Source organism: Calonectris borealis, chromosome 21 (assembly GCF_964195595.1).
Source record: "Calonectris borealis chromosome 21, bCalBor7.hap1.2, whole genome shotgun sequence".
Lineage (NCBI taxonomy): Eukaryota > Metazoa > Chordata > Aves > Procellariiformes > Procellariidae > Calonectris > Calonectris borealis.
This window is the reverse complement of record NC_134332.1, coordinates 9,546,137-9,565,572: the sequence shown is the minus strand read 5'-3', so window position 1 is coordinate 9,565,572 and position 19,436 is coordinate 9,546,137. Positions and strand designations below refer to the sequence as shown.

The window sequence follows — 19,436 nt, the reverse complement described above, 5'->3', positions numbered from 1 at the left end:
AACCACAAGAAGAAGTAAAATGTGAAAGTGCTCCAGAGCGCAAAATATTTTATTTAAGAATTTACAGTGTCAAATCTTACACTTAGGAAAGATAGCCGCTCCCAGCTCAAAGGAAGCCTTCTTGAATTAAGTTGTTTGGCAGTCTCTACTGAAAGGAGAAAATAATCAGCAGCCTGGCTGAACTAGAGGAAAGCCAAGTGTCTGACTAGGTTTCAATTATAGAAAAGTAAACCACACTGACTGCTGCTGACCATGTCTGGAATTGAGTATGGACCATTATGCAAAGGTTTCTAATCCCCCAAACAGCATTTTACTTCGGCTACATACAAACCTTTTAGGACATACGTAAGGCTATCGAGATCTCAGAAAGGTGGCGTTATTCAGGAAATAAACAAAAACAAAAAAAAAAAACAAACAAAAAAAACCCCCAACAACCCAACAACAATTGGGGACCAACGCTGGCAATTTCACATTCACATTATCTCTACTCATGGGCAGAAATTCAAGTAAAATCAAATAGTTTGGTGGCAAGTTCTAAATAAAATATGGCCTAATGATTTAATAAATATTTAAAGTTTATTTCTCTCTTTGCAGATAATTCAGATTCTTCAGTGAATATGAACGTTGCATATCATGGTTTTCAAGATTTCCTATATTGAACCTAAAGATTTTAAAGTCCATCGGTAGAGGTGTAATCCATTTACTTTTAGTATGTTTGAAATTCAGCTGTTAGCTATTTAAGACCTTGGTTATTTTAGTAATGGAAATTCAAGAACAGAGTATTATGCTGATTCTGGCACTTAACAGGAAAAAACTTAAACAACTTTCAAGCTGTTACCACCTTAATTGTACAGTGCCAGCAGTTTGAGAGAAAGCAAGTAACCGTATTGCACTTAAAAGAACACTCACTCATCAAATAGTACAGCATTGGCTATTATACAGAGAGCTTCTTTCAGACTATACAATTTGCTTTACAAGTAGTCTAAACCACAAACTACATACATACTAGGTAAGATCCAAATCAAATTAGTATTAGATTACAGTCACAGTTTTCATTCAATATAGGTCAATTTATTTGGATGAGCTGTGGCCCCCTCCCCCCTTCAAAAACCAAACCAGCATGAGCCATTTCCCAGATGAACGTCTCTGATTTCATACACCGACAAACCAAGTCCTGTTTGATAAGCATTACAATTGTGCATGGTCCTCTTAAGGCCACAGAGTGTTATGTTACAATGTGGACATGTTTTCCCCCCGTTGGGAGGGGAGCATCCTTCAGAAATTAAGGAATCCCTGAAACTATGTCTTCCAAGATCATACTAGTAGGTTTAAAATAAACTTAAGGAATAAATTGCCTATGCAATTTACAAATAGTTTTTGTAACAGACAGCAACTACTTCCTCCCTTGTGTCTATTCTTTATCACAGCAAAGCTATTTCTAGCCAGATTTTTTAAAAGGAAAAGTTACATGTATTTCATGTTTGGTAATTATTTGCGTAGATGAGGTGCAAGTAGGGAGACCCATGAAAAAGTCACCCACCATTAAATTTCTGTCACGTCAACTGCAGCTAGTACTGATACCATGTGCCGTAAGATTGAATAGTTCTTTGTATACTCAGAACATGAGTGAGAATTCCAAAACCAAAGCCATTGTATTCTACTTCAATGTTGGATACTTTCTCTGTCCAATTCTTCCCAACCTTGAACTTCCAGTGGCTGCAGGAGACTGAAAAAGGATTACAGGAATTAAAAAAAAGTTCTGTGAAAGTGTCATACTGGAGACAAAATACAAAGAGTTGGCAATAAAGTTTTGAACGCAAACCTGTTAACTTCAACAGGTGCTAGACTGGTCTATGTGCACATTTAACACTCTACATGCAACAGTCCAGATTAAGCTAGTAAAACATAAAATCAAAATGCACCCAAGATTAAGACTCCGCTTGCCAGGTGATGTTGACTATCAAAGCTAAATCACACTTCAGAGGCACCAGATTTTCACAGCAGTACACATTTAAACAGTTTTCATCTTTGTGGCTTTGTGGCAAGAGAAACTCATCCTGCAGTAACAACAGCCTTGTTCTATGTACAACAAGCCTCGCTGTAATGCGGGTACCTGTGGCAGTGAGATGGCCTCTTTTGTCACACAACATTTTAACCCTTCACACTTGGTTTGAGAACGGATGAAAAAGCCTGCAGTGTAGCAGCTGCTTGTTCCATTACTTTATCTTGCAAAATTCCCAAACGCTACAAAGGCAGGGAAAGCCCAGAGGCAAACCAGGTGACAAACTGGGTTATCTCACTGTAAGGATGAGCTGGGGGTGGGGAGCGGGGGAAGAAACACAAAGACTATGTTCAAACGGCGCCTGGGAGAAGAAAAGGTGGAATTTGTACTGATATTTAAGGCCACACCAAGTTACTTATTAAAAGTAGGTGTGGCCTGCAGTCACTTAAAACAAGAAGGTTCCGCATGACTATGATTTACTCGAGCAACATTTCACTACTTGGTTTGACAGTCAGGGCTAACGAGTCTATGGTTTTGTTCACAGTAAAGATGAGGCCTTTACTCACTTGTGCAAACTGAGAAGGATTGTAGAACGGTACTGTTCCTGCTGAAGGTCCCCCCGAAGGTGGCACAGTGGCAGGCTAGAAAGTAGATAGTACTGAAGTTACAGAACTGCAGTTTCACTGCCTCTCAAATGTGGTTTGCTTAGTCATACAAAGAAAATATTCACAGTAATAATGCCAACAATATGGACAGCGCAGCATATTGTAACAACTGCAAAAAGTGCTGGTACAGTTTGCATCCATATCTTTAATATTGCTTGCTTAATGTAGGAATTGGCAAAACAATGTCACATGCATAAACTGTAAATAGCTCTGAAAATCCAAAGCATGCAAAACCAAAACAAGACACCGGTGTGACTTCACTGAATTAGTACCTTCTGCTTTTGTTAGTAGACCTTAGGACTTGCCCCAAAATAAACATTCTACGTCGAGTTTTGCTTTACTAAGAAATATCAGAAAGAGTTTGTGTCACCCCTTTATGGTGACCCCACAGTACTGGAACTTACAGCAGAGATGAAGCATTCCTTTAATTCCTACAGGGGCTTTTGCAGATGAAACAGGCAATGGTATTATTACCGATTTGAGACTGCCATCAGCAGAACGACAAGATTTTGCTTGTGAGTCTTTTTAGGGTTTTTTTTTTGTGGGGTTTTTTTGTTTGTTTGTTTAAAATCAACTGACTTCTTTGGTATCGCAGGAAAGAGCTGATCAAAATTATTAAGTGAATCTCTTAGGAACATGAACATAAACAAAAAGCATGCCTGGATTACATGCATTCTCATAAATACGAAAAACTCTGAAGACCCTGTTTGAGTGTTAAAAGGAACACTACATCATTAGTCACTTTTGTGTTATTTCTGTGAAATGAGAAGAGGGGAAAATGACTAAAAGTAGCATTAGTAAGTATTTGAGCAAATGCAAAATAAAGAGGGGAAAAGTAAATAAGTTAACATAAATGAGAATGGCCAGCCACATGTACCTGATTAAAATGCTGGCTTACTTCACGTGATAATGAACTCATTGAACTAGAGCGCGAAAGCTACAAAACAGCAAGAACACACAAATACAAAAAAACACAAATAAAAAAGTCGTCATGCATGTCACTGCCCCAAGCTTTCAGTTGTTTTATTTAATTTTAAAAGTCTCACTGCCAAAGGTTAAACCAACTTCAAGTTAAAAAAAAAGTAAAGCCAGAAGTTAGTTTAAATCAAAGGACTTCTTAAAGCACAAAATCATGTAGATATAGAAAACATTTAGTAGGAACAAAGGTAATGTTACTCTGCCTGGCACATAGCGATCTATTCTCCTCTCTGTGTCTCGCACGTAATATTAGTGAAATTATATGCATGCATGGGGGCAAGAAGACATCCTCAAACTGCTATTGACATTTTACTCTGAAAAAGGCTTGTAAAAGTCTACTTATACAGAAAATGGAGATCACATTACAGAATGTGGGTCACAGAGGTTGAACTTCTCATATGGACTTCGAGGTTTTTTCTGTATGATTTTGGAGGCAGTCATACAATTCCATCTTGGCTAGTTATCAGCAACTGAATCAGTTACTTGTTGTTTTAGATGGCCCATGTTAAGTCCACTACAAATTAGTGGTTAAAATATGCTGCACAGGTCATTAGCTAACTATTCTGAATCAAGCCTTACCTCGCCTGATTGGGAGCCATCAGGGTTAGAAACAGGAAGTCCAGATCCAGGAGGAAGGATTGCAGGGTTTAAATACTAAAGAAAAACAAGGCACTTCTGTTAATCTTCGTTACTATGATGCTATTTCACATTTCTGCTATATTGATCCCACTGAAGCAAAACAATGTTACAATACACCAAACCACGTGAAACAGGCTACTTCCTATGGTATGTTCTTGGCTCCTTTGGTCATTTTTCATGGGTTTCCCACTTCCATTTTCACTTGCATTTCTCTTCTCCAGTTTTTAACTAAAATGTAGGCATTCCGTTTGTGTATAACAACAACATGCTTTCTACATACTATGAAAGTACTATTCCGAATCATGAGGGTTTTTTAATCAGAGGTTTGAATTGTATATGCAAGACATTCTTTCCAACCCACCTCTGGTTCTACAGCTGCAGCAGGATCTGTGTTGGTTTGATTTGCAGCTGGTGTGTGCTCTGCTGCACTGCTCCCTTCCATTGGCTGGGGCTCCCCCGGAACTACAAAGGAAATGCGATTTAGCCAAACACAGCATACCAGGGTGTTCGACTTCACAGAACAAGCAGCAGAGACGTCAGCAGAACTGAATTTCTACAATACCAGTCTTCTCCCAGGAAAAAGGTAATTTAAAGAGGGCAGTGTCAATGTGTCTAGATACCCCAGTCTTGTTACAAGTCTGCAGAAGCAGGAGATGCATACAGTTCATACAGATAACCCTGGTGCAACACACCATGTAGTCAAAGCAGAAAAAAAAAAAAAAAAAGATGGTAAGCAAATGTGCAGGTAAGCCTTCCCCCTTTCTTTCCCCAAATAGCAACCCTGTAACTAGGAACAGGTGTCAAAAGTGAGCAACACGAATACTACACAGTTCAAATTCTGCTATTTGGATGGTCTAGCCACTCTGCAACGGGGGTGGGGAGCAAAAAAAAAACACGCAAAAACGAGAATCCCTTCGCTTGCAGCACGCAGAGCTGGGCTTTACTAACCCATTTGTTTTACTGCAGTTCCCAGACTAATTCTACTTCTAAAACAAATTGTAGTTAACGAGATTAATGAACTTTTAAGAATGTTTAAAGGCTACATAATACACACACTGGCAAAAGTGACTTAGATGACCATATAACCACAAATAACCATACAACCTTCTTACAATTTTATCCACTCATGACACACCTGAGTTTGGAACAAATACATTTGCAGGAATTGGCATTGGTGCCAAGGGGGCAAACAGATCTGATGGTGCAGGAACAGCACCGCTTGACTTGGTTCCACCTGGATTCAGGACATCAACATAACGGGCTCTGCTTCCGGCTAAAACAGAAAAATCCAGAAATAACAGAAATAAGCCTTGTGTTAGTCAGCCCTTAGTCTATTTCAAACAGCCTGCTGGTTAAGCCATCTTTCAGAATCAGAAAATAATGCTCCAGGAATACAAACAATACTACCCTAGTCACAATACAGTTGTGACAGCAATCTCAGTGCAGAAGCTAGGCACAAGCAAAGCCAGCAATAGCCACAGCTCCATGATATCACCCAGTTGCCAACTGTTCCCAAACAACTCCAGAAAAGCCAAGACTTCCGCCTTTGTGTTTTATGCAAGAGAAAATCTGAAGTCTTCCATACTTCAAGCATCAGTATTGTCTGTTACCTGCTCTTCTGGAGAACATGTTGACAGGGGCACTAGGTGGGCCTCCAGGTCCAGGTGGAACAGTCTGAGGAACTTTAGGAAGTCCTGTTGGAGGTGGTGGCGGAGGCTTACTCTGCAGGGAGAAAAAAAAAATCCAACCACATCATTGACTGAGAGTTTTAAATCAAGTATCTGTCTGACTTCTCCTTTTCCTTACCTATTCCAGGGTAGATAAAATTGGGTATACAGACATACATCTTGTAGTGCAGACCAGTATTCCTCATCTTCCATCTGATAACTAATGTTAAGTGGCATTTCTACAACCCATCTACGCTCACTCTAAAAGGAAACATTTGCAACAGTGGTTCTTATAATTTGTGTTTTGAGACAGATCCTTGAATGGCAAGGATGGACAGGATTTGTGATTTTCTTTGTTTCACAATGCATTACATTTTCAAAACTATAGACTTCCTACCTTTTTTCCCCCTATATTGTTTGCAGCGAATCAATTAACAAGCAATTGCCTAGGTGATGTCAACCTCTATGAAGAGATACACCAGACTAAGTTTAGAGTAAATTCCCTTGTAATTCAATTGCAATTACTGGATCCACACCAGCAACTAAAGATAAGGATGTAGACTACAAGAACATGTAACCTGTTTATTAGTTTCAAAAAATGTTGCACATTTTAATCCAAATTCAGTAAAAGGCAACTCTTAAGAGCTAATAACAGATTAAAGAAAATTGTGCGCCCATACAGATTTCAGTTTTCCACTTGGAGAAATAATAAGTCCTCAGATTTTTACCTCCTCTTCTGGTTCATCCAGATTAACCCAGCGTTGTTTCTGTTCATCCCAAACAATCTACAAGGAAATCACAGTCAAAGATTAGGAGTTCAAACACAGCTGTTAAACCAAAAAAAAAAAAAAAACAAACTTGTAACATTTCTTTTAAAAGTCAGTCTTGGAATAAGCATAAATCTTGAAACACTCATTTGTTTACTTGTCAAAACAATGTTCATCTGTCATCCAGGAAAACATTTTGAATGCATTAAAAAAATATAAAGGTTTTTGTGATTTAGGGGCCTTACTGATTTGTTCTTGTCATCTGGAAGGTGAGCTTCATTCTTTCCTTTTCCCATCAGCCAGCGAAACCAGTTTGCACCAGTCTAAAAAAAAAATTTATCTGTTCAGTTAATTCGCTCAACATTGTCTATACAGGCAGATTAAAAGAAACATTCATGCAACAATTCATTTTCTGTTAGGGACTTCAACTCTGAGCCCAGAGCTGCACCTAATAAACAGAAACAAATAGTTTAGTCCGGACCTCTTAAATCAGTATCCCAGATCAGGAGTTACCTCATGTACTAACAAATCTCCTCTAACTATAGCTACCTTTCTTAGAAAGTTTACCTTTCTAGGTGCTGGCTCCTTTTTTGTTTCTTTTTTAGTCTCTTTCCCTACAGGAACAGAGGGAGGAGGAGAGGGCTGTTTTGCTGCAGAGTTGGATCTCTCTCGTCCCACAGAATGAGCAGAGGACTCTGAAGTTGTTCGTGATCTTCGCCCATAGCCCTGTATTACAAATATACAGGAAAGTACAAAGTTGTCACTGCTGGAGTGATGGATTACATTTCATCTTGCTAAACAAATTCCTTCTTTGAAAAGTTAGTAATAGGAAGAGAGACACAAGCACATAAAAATAAACATAAATAAGAATGACAAGAATGAAGATTTAGTGAAAGAAACAGCCTGCTCGTGGCATACCATATGTGCTGAAGACTGAGATGCAGATCTGGATCTTCGTCCTGGTGCCTGGTTAGATATAAAGCCAGGACATGCTTAATAAGCAAGCAGCTAAATATCTGACACAATATTCACTTTTTATCAAAAATTCCCAGACAATTTAAGATATTCAAGCTGGTTATTTGGGTACTTTATCTCCTCTGACATGCAGGAGGTGCAGAAAAAGAGCTGAAGTCTGGCCAAGTAATTGCTGTATCATGTAACTGGTCCATTAAAAAGGGTTAAAACAGGGCACTGCTGTGCAGGCTAACCAGCCCACAAGAGGAGAGAGATTAAAATGTTGCACCAGGGAGTGGTTGCTGCATTTTTTTCCCCTCCAACATTAGGTTGTTCTTCTAATGTTCATATAGCAATACAAGCATTAAAAAAAAAAAAATTAAATCACTGTTTCTTCTATGCATATGGTTAACTTCCAGTTAAAAGGTCTCCCCATCCTTGATCCGTTCCCAATGTATCCCTACTAAAAATGTTTATATTAATTCTTTCAAACAATTGTCACTTCAGGAGACTAAACTAACTTCCAAGGAGATACCAACTTCAGTGATATTTAAACATTTAAAATACTGTATGTTTAAAAAAGGGGTTTGGGATTTTGATAAACATCTTCCACATTTCCAGCCATGATCAAGTGGTAGTGAATACTATGCTTTTAAAACTCATTCACAGAACTGTTCTGTAGGGCCTGCTTGCCTCACTTGCTGATGTATGCTACAAGTTCTTCTGGCTATGAAGAATCATTCTGGGAGATAGGAGAGGAAGGCAGGGCAGAAAAAGATAAATTAAACTCTTCAGACAACAGCCTGATATCCTCTTTTTAAAAAAAGAAAAATCCTTTTAGAGAAGAAAATTATGTCTAGAATTTTTCTATTTGTTCTTCATTATTTATTCCACTGAAGGGGAAGGACAGTGGGGAAGAAAAACTGAGCTTCAAGTCTTGCTGAAGAGCAAGACGGAGCCCCAGTACACTCTTGTGTTTCCAAAGATCTGCAATGCAGCTGACACTTGCTGAAGAGATGTATGAAATAAAGATACCATGCTAGCCATTCTGCCATAGAAATCCTCCTCTCTCTGTTCAGGGAAAGAGTTTTGTGAAGGAGACTCCGGGGCAATTCTCTGCATTCCTTAAAAAACAAATTAGATTATGTTAGCAGGGCAGAACACGACAGAAACAAACCCAAAAAAGCCCCCCAACACTTTTAAGGCAAAAGTTTTCACTAGTAATGAATTTTGTGCTAGAAAGAACTTGGTCTTTTAAAGAATATGATCTGCAGTTGCTGTGATTTTTCTTTTTTCCCCCTTCCTGCATGGGTATTATGTTTGTTCTAAACACAGGTCAGAGCAGGCTGAGGGATGCAACCATCAGTATGGGGCAGTTTAAGGTTCTTCACGTCTCTAACACAGCTCTGCCAAACTTGTGTATGCCTGCCTTCACATGTGTCAGGTTCTGCTGTCACAGAATTAAAACTTGGCAGGGTCCTAGAAGCTGACGTCCAGAGGCAGAAATCCCTGAGGCTCCAATCACAGACCTTGCAAACAGAACTGCCTATGCCAGTGCCCTCAGTGATTCTGTGGTACAGAAACTTACCTGTTAGGGTCTAAATCATAATCTGCTGAGTCTGACCTCTCTTTAAACTAAGCCCAATAAGCAGGATGAATACTATAACTTTCCACAGATATTTCTATACCATTACATGGTGGTTTTAAATTCCATTACCTAAGACTTGACTTACTATTTTCTAAATATTGAGATATTTTGCATTATTCCCCAAAATACTTCATTCCCCTTACAAGGGAGGAAAGCTGTTTACTAAGATCCCAGACCTGTTTCCAGGTTTGTCTGCTCTTCTGACCGTGGTTCAATTTCTTGTGGTGGTCCTCCTGGCGGTAGTGCTGACCCTAAATACAGTGGTGATGGTTCAGTTCCATACGGATTTGAAAATCCTGGAGCTGCAAAGCCAGGTCCTGGTCCAATAGGCTGAGAAGCCACTGAATAGAAAGGGACACTTCGGACAGCTTCCTGGTCACCAGGAGAAATCATAGCAGCTGACCCATCAAGGACAGCCTGAGGTACTGCAGCACAAAAAAAAGCGAAGAGTTATAACCAAACAGGAATTCCAGTGTGTGAACCTTTTACCCTATGAATAAAATGATACAATGCAGAAGTGAAATCTCACTGTTTCTACCACCCTCTTAAGTGGTTTCTTATACCAGAAACCTGAAACATTTACCTTCTCTGTCATGAAGAAGGATATAAAACACTAACCTGAAGGCATCAGCTGCACACTTTGCATCTGTTGAGCCATATTGGGTAATAAGGATGCTAACAATGCATTTTCAGCACCTGGACCCATGTCACGGCCAACTCCTGCTCCATCACATTGACTAGCACGGTCTAATTCAGAGCTTGGTGTACTACATGCACATGTTGGTGGGGTGGATCTGTCTGTGTTATAAGCTATTGCACCCTCCTGCACAAAAAAGCAAAATCTTATTAACTGTACGAGACATTAAGTTCATAACCAAGGGAACATATAGCAAAGGAAATCTTAAGAGTGAAAACAGCACACAGGTTTTTTTAGTGTTCAGTCAAAAAATGAGCTGTCAGCCATTTGCAGGCCAAGTCCAACCAATTAATTTGAAGTTTTTTTGTTTGCTTGGTTTGTTTCTTTATTTCTTTGGTTTTTTGTTGTGTGGGGTTTTTTTGTTGTTTTTTGTTTTGTTTTGTGTTTTTTTAATGGAAACTTAGTTAATTAACTAAAGGTTCTAACAGATCTCTTTAAATAAATGGTAATTATTTGTAATTTGTTACAATCTAGCTACACTAAGTCACACATAACTTTTTTTTTTCTGGCAAGCAGATCCTCTGCTTACAGCAGGAGTTATTGCAACCTGATGAGCCTTGCAATTATCCTTGCATTACAGTACTAAGAAAAGCCTGTCTCATATAATGTACACCACCCTTTGACTATTCTGTATTGAACCGTAGGGCACTAAAGTGTGGTAAATCCACTTGGTTTAAATCATAACACTTGCACTTTCCAACATGAATATATCATAAGGTCACTTCGTATGTTTCTGTAATTAGCAGTATAAACAAAACCATTTAAAAATCTGGATTTACGCTAATCCTTAAAAGACAATACTTCATGTTGAAAAGTACGTTCTGTACCTTGATCTGTCCATCCACATGTCGAAGCCTTACTAACCATGAAGGTTCAATAAAAGATTCCTGTTCTGGTTTTTCTTTTATCTGTGGGTCAAACAGGCATAGTTGTGATGACACCTAGAGAAAGGAATCAGTGTAAAGTTTAAGTTAACCAGCCAACAAAAGGCAACTTTAGCCACAGCTTACCACCTACAATATGAAGCCACGAACACTTAATTCTTCTTTATGTTACCTGAATTAGCTGGCCAATAAGTACAGGTGAATAGTAATGGGGATCTTTAAGGACAGTTCTGGAAATCACTTCACAATAATGGAAAGCCTGAGCAGCAAGTCCCATTTCAGCTAGTCGGCAAGCATAGATGAATTTGAAAACCTATGGAATGCAAGCAGATGAAATAAACTAAGTGATCAGAACATTCTTAGAAGTATCAAATGAAATGCAGTCTGTCACTTCAGTTGAAAGGTCAGATATCCCATTATTACATCTATACTAGGCAGGAAAAAAAAAAAGAAGGAAAAAGCATTCAATTCTTCTCTTTCACCCAATGTATCCAGTGGAAGTTATCTATTTGTCTACAGCTAGTGCCAACACATTCTGCTGGATTTTTCTTTTGGAATACAGTTATGATAACAACAAAATTTAAAATTCAGAAGTTCAGAATGCACAGATGAAAAATGCGAAAAGGAGATTTAAGTCACAACAGGAAAAAAGCTATCTTGCACTACTTTATCGACGAATATTTCATGTTACAATGGATAAAATATTTGCTGTGCTGAATACAGCACATGAGAGATTAAAACCTTGCATAAAACCTGCCAAAATAAAAGAAAAAATTAAACAGCTCTTCACCTGGAAATTGGGCAAGCAGCCAGGCTGAGTTCCTAGTGACTGTGCATATTCATAAGCTTCTGTTCTTTGAATGGCTTCATTGGTGGCAAACTTAAAAAATGGCAAGCTATTCGGGAACGGGAGAGGAAGAATATGTAACATTGAGATTATATATGCTGACAATAAATAAAGACAATCAGAAATAAAGTCAGAAACATAGCTCTATTAGACACACAATATCAATAACTTCTACTCCTCAAACAAGGACAAGGCATCAAATAATTATCTCAAAACCAGCTGTGGCTAGTGATGATAAGGGGAGCAGTGCAATTCAGTCTCTCAAGCCACCAAGCTTTCATTTTTGCATCTAAAAAGTCATGTTTTTTAAAAAAAAAAAAGGAAAGCCAAACCTATGATTTGATCCAATTAGGACAAGCTTTGTTGTCTTCCTTGTGTAAACTCCAAAACCAACTTGGGCCATAAGATAACAAAAATGAGCAGCATCCAGCAGGCCTTTAGAAGCTGTAGAGAAATAAGCGAGAGAACTCAGGATATTTCCTCTCGGTGGCATATTGTAATTCAGTGTCCCGTATGTATTGTTTTGGCTTTGTATTCAAATACCTTCGCAATAGAGACGCACCCATATAAAACTCTTTCACTTTACATTTTACACTGCAATTGCTTGTTTTCAAAAAAAATAAGCTGAGTAATTAAAGCTTTCAGAAAGCTTTTCCTTCAGTCATCACCCTGTTCGTTTCCCCAAGAGTTACCAAGAGTGTCTCCCATGGTAGCAATGGTCCTGGATTCCAAGTCCACATTATTGGTCAAGTTGGATAACACCATTGCTAGATGAGGCCTCCAGTCTCCCCATTTCTCATCTCCACAGCACTAAAATTAGAAGAATTACTTAGTCAAACCAGTGACTGGAGCTCTGCATGGGTAAGTGTTTCAACCTAAAAAGGACTAAAACAACTTATCTGACAATTCTAGGAAAAGCACATGGAAAGATTATGTTGTGAACTACACTACCTCTTTAGTCTCAACTGCTGCTTACACTTGAATCTTACCGTGGATGCAGCTGGCATCCTTCCAGACATGAGCTGGTAAACAGTCTGCAGAGGGTCATTAATTGGGAGACTGTTGGCAAACCTACAGAGACATTACACAGAAAAACAAAACACAAACATGGGGTCAGCAGTTAAAATGTACTTGAACACTCAGTGACAGTTAATCTAGCTTAGTTTAAGAGAAGGAAGTGCTGTTTGAAAATACTACACTGAATAAGCAATTGCCCAGTGGATAATGTTAAAAAACAAAACATTACTAGTTAACTGGATCTGCCACTCTGACATAGGTCAGTCCAAGCTAGGAAAAACCTCTGGATTCTCCCCATGCCAGCTGACTAGACCTAGTACATGATTTCACAAGCTCAGGAAGCTGAGAGAAAGTTTTTCTGTCTACAGACAAAGCATCCATGAACACATCTGCTTCTTTCAGGCAAGGAGAATGAAAGGTACAACAGAGTTACTTGGCTTTAACAAGGTTGACAGTTGGGTTTTTGCAGTTTTCCAAAGCCTGACTAACAGTACCCGTCAAGCAAGCCCACAGATGACACTGTTCAAATACCTCTTAAATGGAACGAGTGGCATAGAATAACTTCTCAGCTTTAAGTTCATGGCCAGAAGGCCCCAGAATAAAAAGTAACAGATGACAACTGAATATACAGGTAAAATTAAAACATAATTCTTGCATGAGCCACTAAGAATAACTCATGATTTTGACATTAAGATTTCTGAGCACCAAGTCTCTACCTCATTAGCAGAATAGGTAGTCATATTGTATTAATCAATAAGCAAAACAGTACCTGGTCATAACTCTTGCATGTGTTCTGCTGTCCATTTTGCTGGCAAGTAGCAGAGCATGACCCCATAAACCATGCTTCATGGCAGACTCCAAAGCATCCTAATTAATACAGAAATTAGTTTCCTGGGAATAGCTTAACATACTACTCAGATAAACAATGATTGTTTTACAGCAGTGCTTTGTGACTGAATGAAAAAATGTTTGTTTAGATCAAACGCTAACACATGAATATAATTTTGTTTTATATTATAAACTGTAGGGCATAACATTTTTCCATATCAGTGTAGTGCAGTGCCATGAAATATTATATGCACTGCAAGTTGCAAAAATTATTTTAACTGATGCCTAAAGCTTTAAGATTTGTGAAAAATAACTAAACAAATTAAGACACATGCAGTATTTGGAACAACAGTATAGGCATTCACCTTCTTGCGGCCATAAAGCAGCAACTCTCTGAATCTCTCTGTCTCTTTCTCAAGACTGTCAATTGTGGTTATAAGACTATCAGTGAGAAATGAGAGCTGGGCTTCACCAGATTCCTCTTCCACTTGTTCCAAAGCTTCATTAGTGAAATCAATCAAATTTGCCTCATTAGGGGACTTCCCAGGAAGCCACACTGTTTTATGATCTCGGAGCAAAAGTTCAGCCAGGTCGGTTCCCACAACAGTCTATACACGTAGAGAAAAAAAAAAACCACAAAAATAAAAAAATCCATTATTTCAACATTGACTTCATTTTATTTGTCACTTCAACAACATGTAAATATCAGCACCTCTGAGCACCTGAGGGCAAGTCACCAGTTCCATCAATCTATGAACTATTCCAAGATAAGTCACTATATGCATATTACTGTCTTTTACATAAATACCATTTTGTGTATAAAGTATTTTAGGATAGATAAAAATTCAAGCAGTGAGACATACCCCATTCTGCCTGCACAACAGTACAATAAAGTCCCAAAGCAGACTTGCAGATTCTTTGTCAATTAAATTTTCATTCTTAAAGCACTGTGTAGCTTTATTTTGTGCAAAATTAATAACATCCACTTTATGGGTGTCATCCCTGAAAAAAAAAAAAGAAAAGAAAAAAAGAAGAAAAAAGTTTTTAATGAGACAAATGTAAACATTCAGATCATTATTGTGATTAGTATCAGGAACAAATTTAAAGCTCATGTATTATTTAAGCAGGTGAAAAGCCACAAATACTTTAAGTCAGTTTAAATCCTGTAATTTGCAGCCAATTAAAAGTTCGATGAAGAAATGAATTCTGAATGCATGAAAGTTATTTCTGAAATCTGCAAGAACATACTTAGCAAGAGGACCAGGAAATGCTCTCATCTCTTCTTGCTCTGGAGAATGTTGTAACATAGTCTAAAACAGAAATATAAACCATAAGAAATTCTTGTAACTATGAATTTTGCTTTTCAGCAATAAAAATCCCAGACCTGAACATAACCCATAGTGTAATCAAGCCTATTGCTCTTAAAAAAAATACATATGGTGACTTGCAACCTGCACAAGGATAATAAATGATGAAATCTACTTTACATGGAAGTCATTCTGTAGCAAAGTATAAAAATCTTCCTCACATCTCCTTAATCATAGAATAGAATCATAGAATCATTTAGGTTGGAAAAGACCTTTAAGATCATCGAGTCCAACCATAAACCTAACACTGCCAAGTCCAACAATTTTCCTGATGCTGTTCTAGTACTTGTGTACAATTCTACTCTCTTCTAGTGATATTTTATCAATGAATTCTACCCTCATCATGTAAGCTCGTCCTTCTGTATATGTTACATGACTTGAGTATTGCATTTCTTTGCGGCACAAGAAGAATGAAAATATACCCATGATATTTAATCCCCAGTCCATCTAGATGACAAGCAGTCCCCAGCCCTGCGAAGAATGTACGAGGACAAAGTTGTCTCCATGAACAGCAATACATTGGAAACAAACCAAGACAACTCCAGCCCTTCTAGGATGTAAGGATTTTACCTGAACAAAATTATAAGGAGCTGGATGACCTGATCATGACTACATCATCTCTCAGAGCAAAAGAATTTTTAAAGTTACTGTTTTACTTACGATTACAGCCCAAACAGATAAATATAAAGATACATGCATTGACATATAAAAAAAAGTCAGGAAGCTATAGATCCAAGTTGCCTACTCCCCTTCCAAAAGAAAGGCCCGTATTCCACCACCTCCCTTTTTTCTTTTAAACTTTACCTCCATACTGTGTATTTCAACCAGAGCTGGCTGTCCTTCTGAAGGCAGGTTCGGCAGCACCTTTATTAAGAAGCCCCCAGTTCCAAACCTAGCACAGATATGAGGCACTGAAAATTTCTCAGGTGTTGAGGGCCTTAAAGGTGCTGAAAAGGGAAGAAAAGAAAAAATAAGAACAAGTAACCTGTCTTGCAACTAAGTAAACTTGATGATGTATTTATCCAATTCAGTAATCCTGCAGTACCAGTGGAAAAAACCCTGCCATTCAAAATTTGGCTAAACTTTATAAGCAACAATTAATCAGTTCCATTATAGTCCCAAAGATCTTCTGAAAATTTGCAACAACAAGAACGGAACTAGACTACAGAACTTTAAAATCCACTTATTTTTTCAGTGCCGGGGCTTTGATTGTTTGTATCAGACACATTTCTGTGATCTCTATACAAATACATGACGCATCTTCAAAGAGCTAATGATATACTTCAACATACTCTGGAAAAGCTTTTCCAGAGAAACAGTGTTTTGTTCCACACCGGAAGGATAAGAAAAAAATTGTGGAAAAATCTGAAGTTTAAGTTAAACTTTAATCATTCCCCATGAAGTACAAGCAGTGTAGTTAGAAAGCTATCTAAAAAAAACATTTACAAATGGAAGCATGCAGTATTTAATAGCCAACACTGTCTAGCTACTACTGTTTTATAATATACCCAGATTTCAGCAAGCAAATTATCCTTACACTGAAAAGGAAACAAAACTTTATTCATGTGTACATACACTGTAAAACAGCATTTTTTTTCTCCTGTTAACAGGCTCAGTGAATACATGAAGGGCATCTCATACCCATAGTAGTGCAAACTACTACTGGTAGACAGCCTCACAAGCACAGTGCCTTCCCTCCTCCTTCCCCAATGGTGCCAATACCTTGTTCTACAGCTGACCATCCAGTTTCAGTCGAGTAGCCATAATCTGTAAAAGGCTGTTGTCCATCAAAGTTATCAGCATATCCGCCATATGGATAATCTGTGTGGAGCGACACTGCCTGCGCAGTAGTTTCATACGTATTAGCCGTTAGATCATGATTACTTCTATACAGCTGGCTCTAAATAGATCATATTAGTAATTGTTAGCAGAGAGCGTGAAGTTACACAAAGCAAGCAATACTGCAAGCATGGCCCAAGACAGCAAGCATTCCCCCCCAGCTTCGATTCTTTTTACTGTTCATAAACCAGGCTTGCTACATCACTGCATTTGAGAAAGCTACCCTGCAACAATAGGCTATAGAAGATAATTAATATATCTTAGTGCTCTCCCTCAGTGTTTTTACTACCATTTGATCTGTTCACATCCAAGTATGTTCAATTCTCTCACAACAGAATGTCTACGTGCTTGTGTGAAGAATAATATTAAAGAAGGAGTTACAGGTTCAAGTGTTGCTGTATCAGCAACTATGGATCAGAATCACTTTGACACAAAATCTCAACTGATTAAACCTAATGAATGCCTAAATGACTTCAGGTGCCTAAAGATTAGTGCCTAAATGATCTCCAATACTACTTCCAATATTACTAAATGAATTGGAATTCAGACTGGAAAACCACCTAAACTTCCAAGAAACATGGTGAACCGACACAAGAGTACAGCTAAAATGACACATTCTACTAGCAAAGACTGTACCTCAAAATTTACCCAAACATTCTTTGTGTTTTTCAGGTATTTGTACTTATGGCATAAGTAAATGAGTAATCAGTTAGATTTGGGTTTTGCTTTTAAAGTCAAAATAGCATCATACAAATACGGAGTTAGTCTTTTAACAGATCCCAAGTTCAGTAATAGCATTCATGCTTGTGATGAGAAAAACGACATAACACTGAAAGCCAGACACATTATCAAGCCAAGCACAGTAAGGGCAAAGTTCTCACAAACAGCAAATGGATTCAGTAGAGGAAATTTTCCATTTCTGTGTGTATGGCAACTTGCACAGCTGAGTGCTGATTTTGGTTAAAGTTCTCTTGACAACTGTGATAAATATTAAGTTCAAAACTGTATTACAAAACAGCCTTAACTTACACAGCAGAAGTTTTCAAAATACATATTCCCCAAGCTAAACCCAGAAATATTTCCATATTTTTAATGTTTCACCCACCCCTAACATAGAGAAAGGCCCAACTCAGCTGAAAGAACACTTGATGTGACCATTTGAAACTCACTTGTTGAGAGCGAGAGCTGAAACTACTCTGGTGACTGTGAACACTGCGGGAGCTACGGAGACTATGACCAGAATGCTCACTGTGGACACTACGTCTATCAAATTCATCACCATAAGGATCTCTGCGGGGTTCAGATTCATCATCAAAACTTCCAGTAAAACGAGGATCGTATCTCCAGTTATCTTCGTATCGGTCATGTCTGAAGAACAAAGAAACATACAAAGCAAGAATGAACATAGCCACCCATATCCCTGAGGGAAGTGACTTCACTGCATACCTGTCAAGAAGAAAACTGTACGTAACTTCAGAAGGGCTTTTAGATTATTTCCTAGGTGGAGGTTTTTATTACAGTAAACAAATTGACATTTCTTTAAGTAGTTCATCCAGAATATTCAAGATCAAGACCAATATCATACTCAGAATCTGTTCTAGGATAACCCACAGAATGTTCACAGAAACAGAAAAGAAGTCCTGAATCTGAAAAGAAGTCCTAGTGGCTTAAATTCTTTTCTTAAGAGTGATGTGACAGCTCATCTGTTTTTCCTCAACAATCTATGTTAAAACTACAGAAAGGACTAGCAACATATATCTGCGAAATACGTGTAATACTGCATTTTAATAGTCTGTTACAGAATGCATCTGCATTCCTAGAGAATATTGAGAGGATTTTACTTACAAAGCTGCACGATACCCTGAAATTCTGATGTCTGATACAACTATCACAACAGTTCATAAATTTTGAAGGCTTGGGGGCAGATCTTCAGCAAATAAAGTAGTATTTCTGTTAGTGCACAAGCAAAGCCTCAGCCTTTGCCTTAACACTTGCTGCCATAACTTAATTTTCTGGTGACATATTTGACTATGGGGGACTCAGCCCTGAAGAAACCAAAACCAGATTCTCCGCCTTCACTCAGACATACACACTAGTTCTCTGATCAGCACCTAGGCCCCGTGTTGCCCTAGATCGGGAAAGAGCATTGAGAGAACATGGATCGAATGGACAAACCTGTTGCCATATGGATACGCTTCTCTCTTCTGGTAAGGGTTGTGTTCAGCATCATACCAATACCTCTGATCGTAACTTCTAGGATCTCTGTATCTGGGGTCGTATGCTGACGAGTAACGTTCCCAGCGACTTGGATCTTTGGAAAATAAAAAGAAATTATTTAGGCATCGGAAGCTGTTGCCTATAACCTTTTTCTACTCCTTCCTCTTTAATCACATGCTGATTTGGTCCTGAAGCATATAGCAAGAGAAAAATAATGTACTTAAAGCTACATAAATATGTCGACTCATTTTTAGTTAAAAAAAAAAACGAACAAAAAACAACTAAAAAATTAATGTCACATCTTTCAGAGAAACATGGTTATTATAGTTACCTAGATACTCTTGAAAGGACAGTGTTCACCATCAGACAGATCTTTTCTAACAACTTTAAAACTCGATCATAACATGATAATAACTCAAC

At 38.2% G+C, this 19,436-nt stretch overlaps 1 protein-coding gene across 8 annotated transcripts in view; it reads right to left on the bottom strand.

The window, feature by feature from the left end:
• Window positions 1–15: 15 nt before the first annotated feature.
• SEC16A (SEC16 homolog A, endoplasmic reticulum export factor) overlaps window positions 16–19,436 on the bottom strand; it is a 32,042-nt gene continuing 12,621 nt past the window's right edge. For 3 of the 8 annotated variants that reach the window (XM_075170708.1, XM_075170714.1, XM_075170715.1), the window contains 28 exons: window positions 18,975–19,110; window positions 17,969–18,167; window positions 16,683–16,860; window positions 15,765–15,907; window positions 14,842–14,903; window positions 14,457–14,595; window positions 13,959–14,201; window positions 13,535–13,632; window positions 12,738–12,819; window positions 12,441–12,558; window positions 12,081–12,192; window positions 11,692–11,797; window positions 11,074–11,214; window positions 10,845–10,958; window positions 9,939–10,143; window positions 9,497–9,745; window positions 8,708–8,796; window positions 7,637–7,684; window positions 7,286–7,444; window positions 6,964–7,041; window positions 6,680–6,736; window positions 5,895–6,006; window positions 5,420–5,557; window positions 4,646–4,746; window positions 4,225–4,299; window positions 3,545–3,604; window positions 2,569–2,643; window positions 1,383–1,726 (listed from right to left, as the gene is read on the bottom strand). In XM_075170708.1, the coding sequence (XP_075026809.1) occupies window positions 1,658–1,726; window positions 2,569–2,643; window positions 3,545–3,604; window positions 4,225–4,299; window positions 4,646–4,746; window positions 5,420–5,557; window positions 5,895–6,006; window positions 6,680–6,736; window positions 6,964–7,041; window positions 7,286–7,444; window positions 7,637–7,684; window positions 8,708–8,796; window positions 9,497–9,745; window positions 9,939–10,143; window positions 10,845–10,958; window positions 11,074–11,214; window positions 11,692–11,797; window positions 12,081–12,192; window positions 12,441–12,558; window positions 12,738–12,819; window positions 13,535–13,632; window positions 13,959–14,201; window positions 14,457–14,595; window positions 14,842–14,903; window positions 15,765–15,907; window positions 16,683–16,860; window positions 17,969–18,167; window positions 18,975–19,110 (3,386 nt within the window). In that variant the 3' untranslated portion in view covers window positions 1,383–1,657. Of the gene's footprint in view, window positions 1,727–2,568; window positions 2,644–3,544; window positions 3,605–4,224; window positions 4,300–4,645; window positions 4,747–5,419; window positions 5,558–5,894; window positions 6,007–6,679; window positions 6,737–6,963; window positions 7,042–7,285; window positions 7,445–7,636; window positions 7,685–8,707; window positions 8,797–9,496; window positions 9,746–9,938; window positions 10,144–10,844; window positions 10,959–11,073; window positions 11,215–11,691; window positions 11,798–12,080; window positions 12,193–12,440; window positions 12,559–12,737; window positions 12,820–13,534; window positions 13,633–13,958; window positions 14,202–14,456; window positions 14,596–14,841; window positions 14,904–15,764; window positions 15,908–16,682; window positions 16,861–17,968; window positions 18,168–18,974; window positions 19,111–19,436 lie in introns of all 8 variants that reach the window. The other 5 variants (XM_075170711.1, XM_075170710.1, XM_075170709.1 and 2 more) reach the window with 5 other exon arrangements.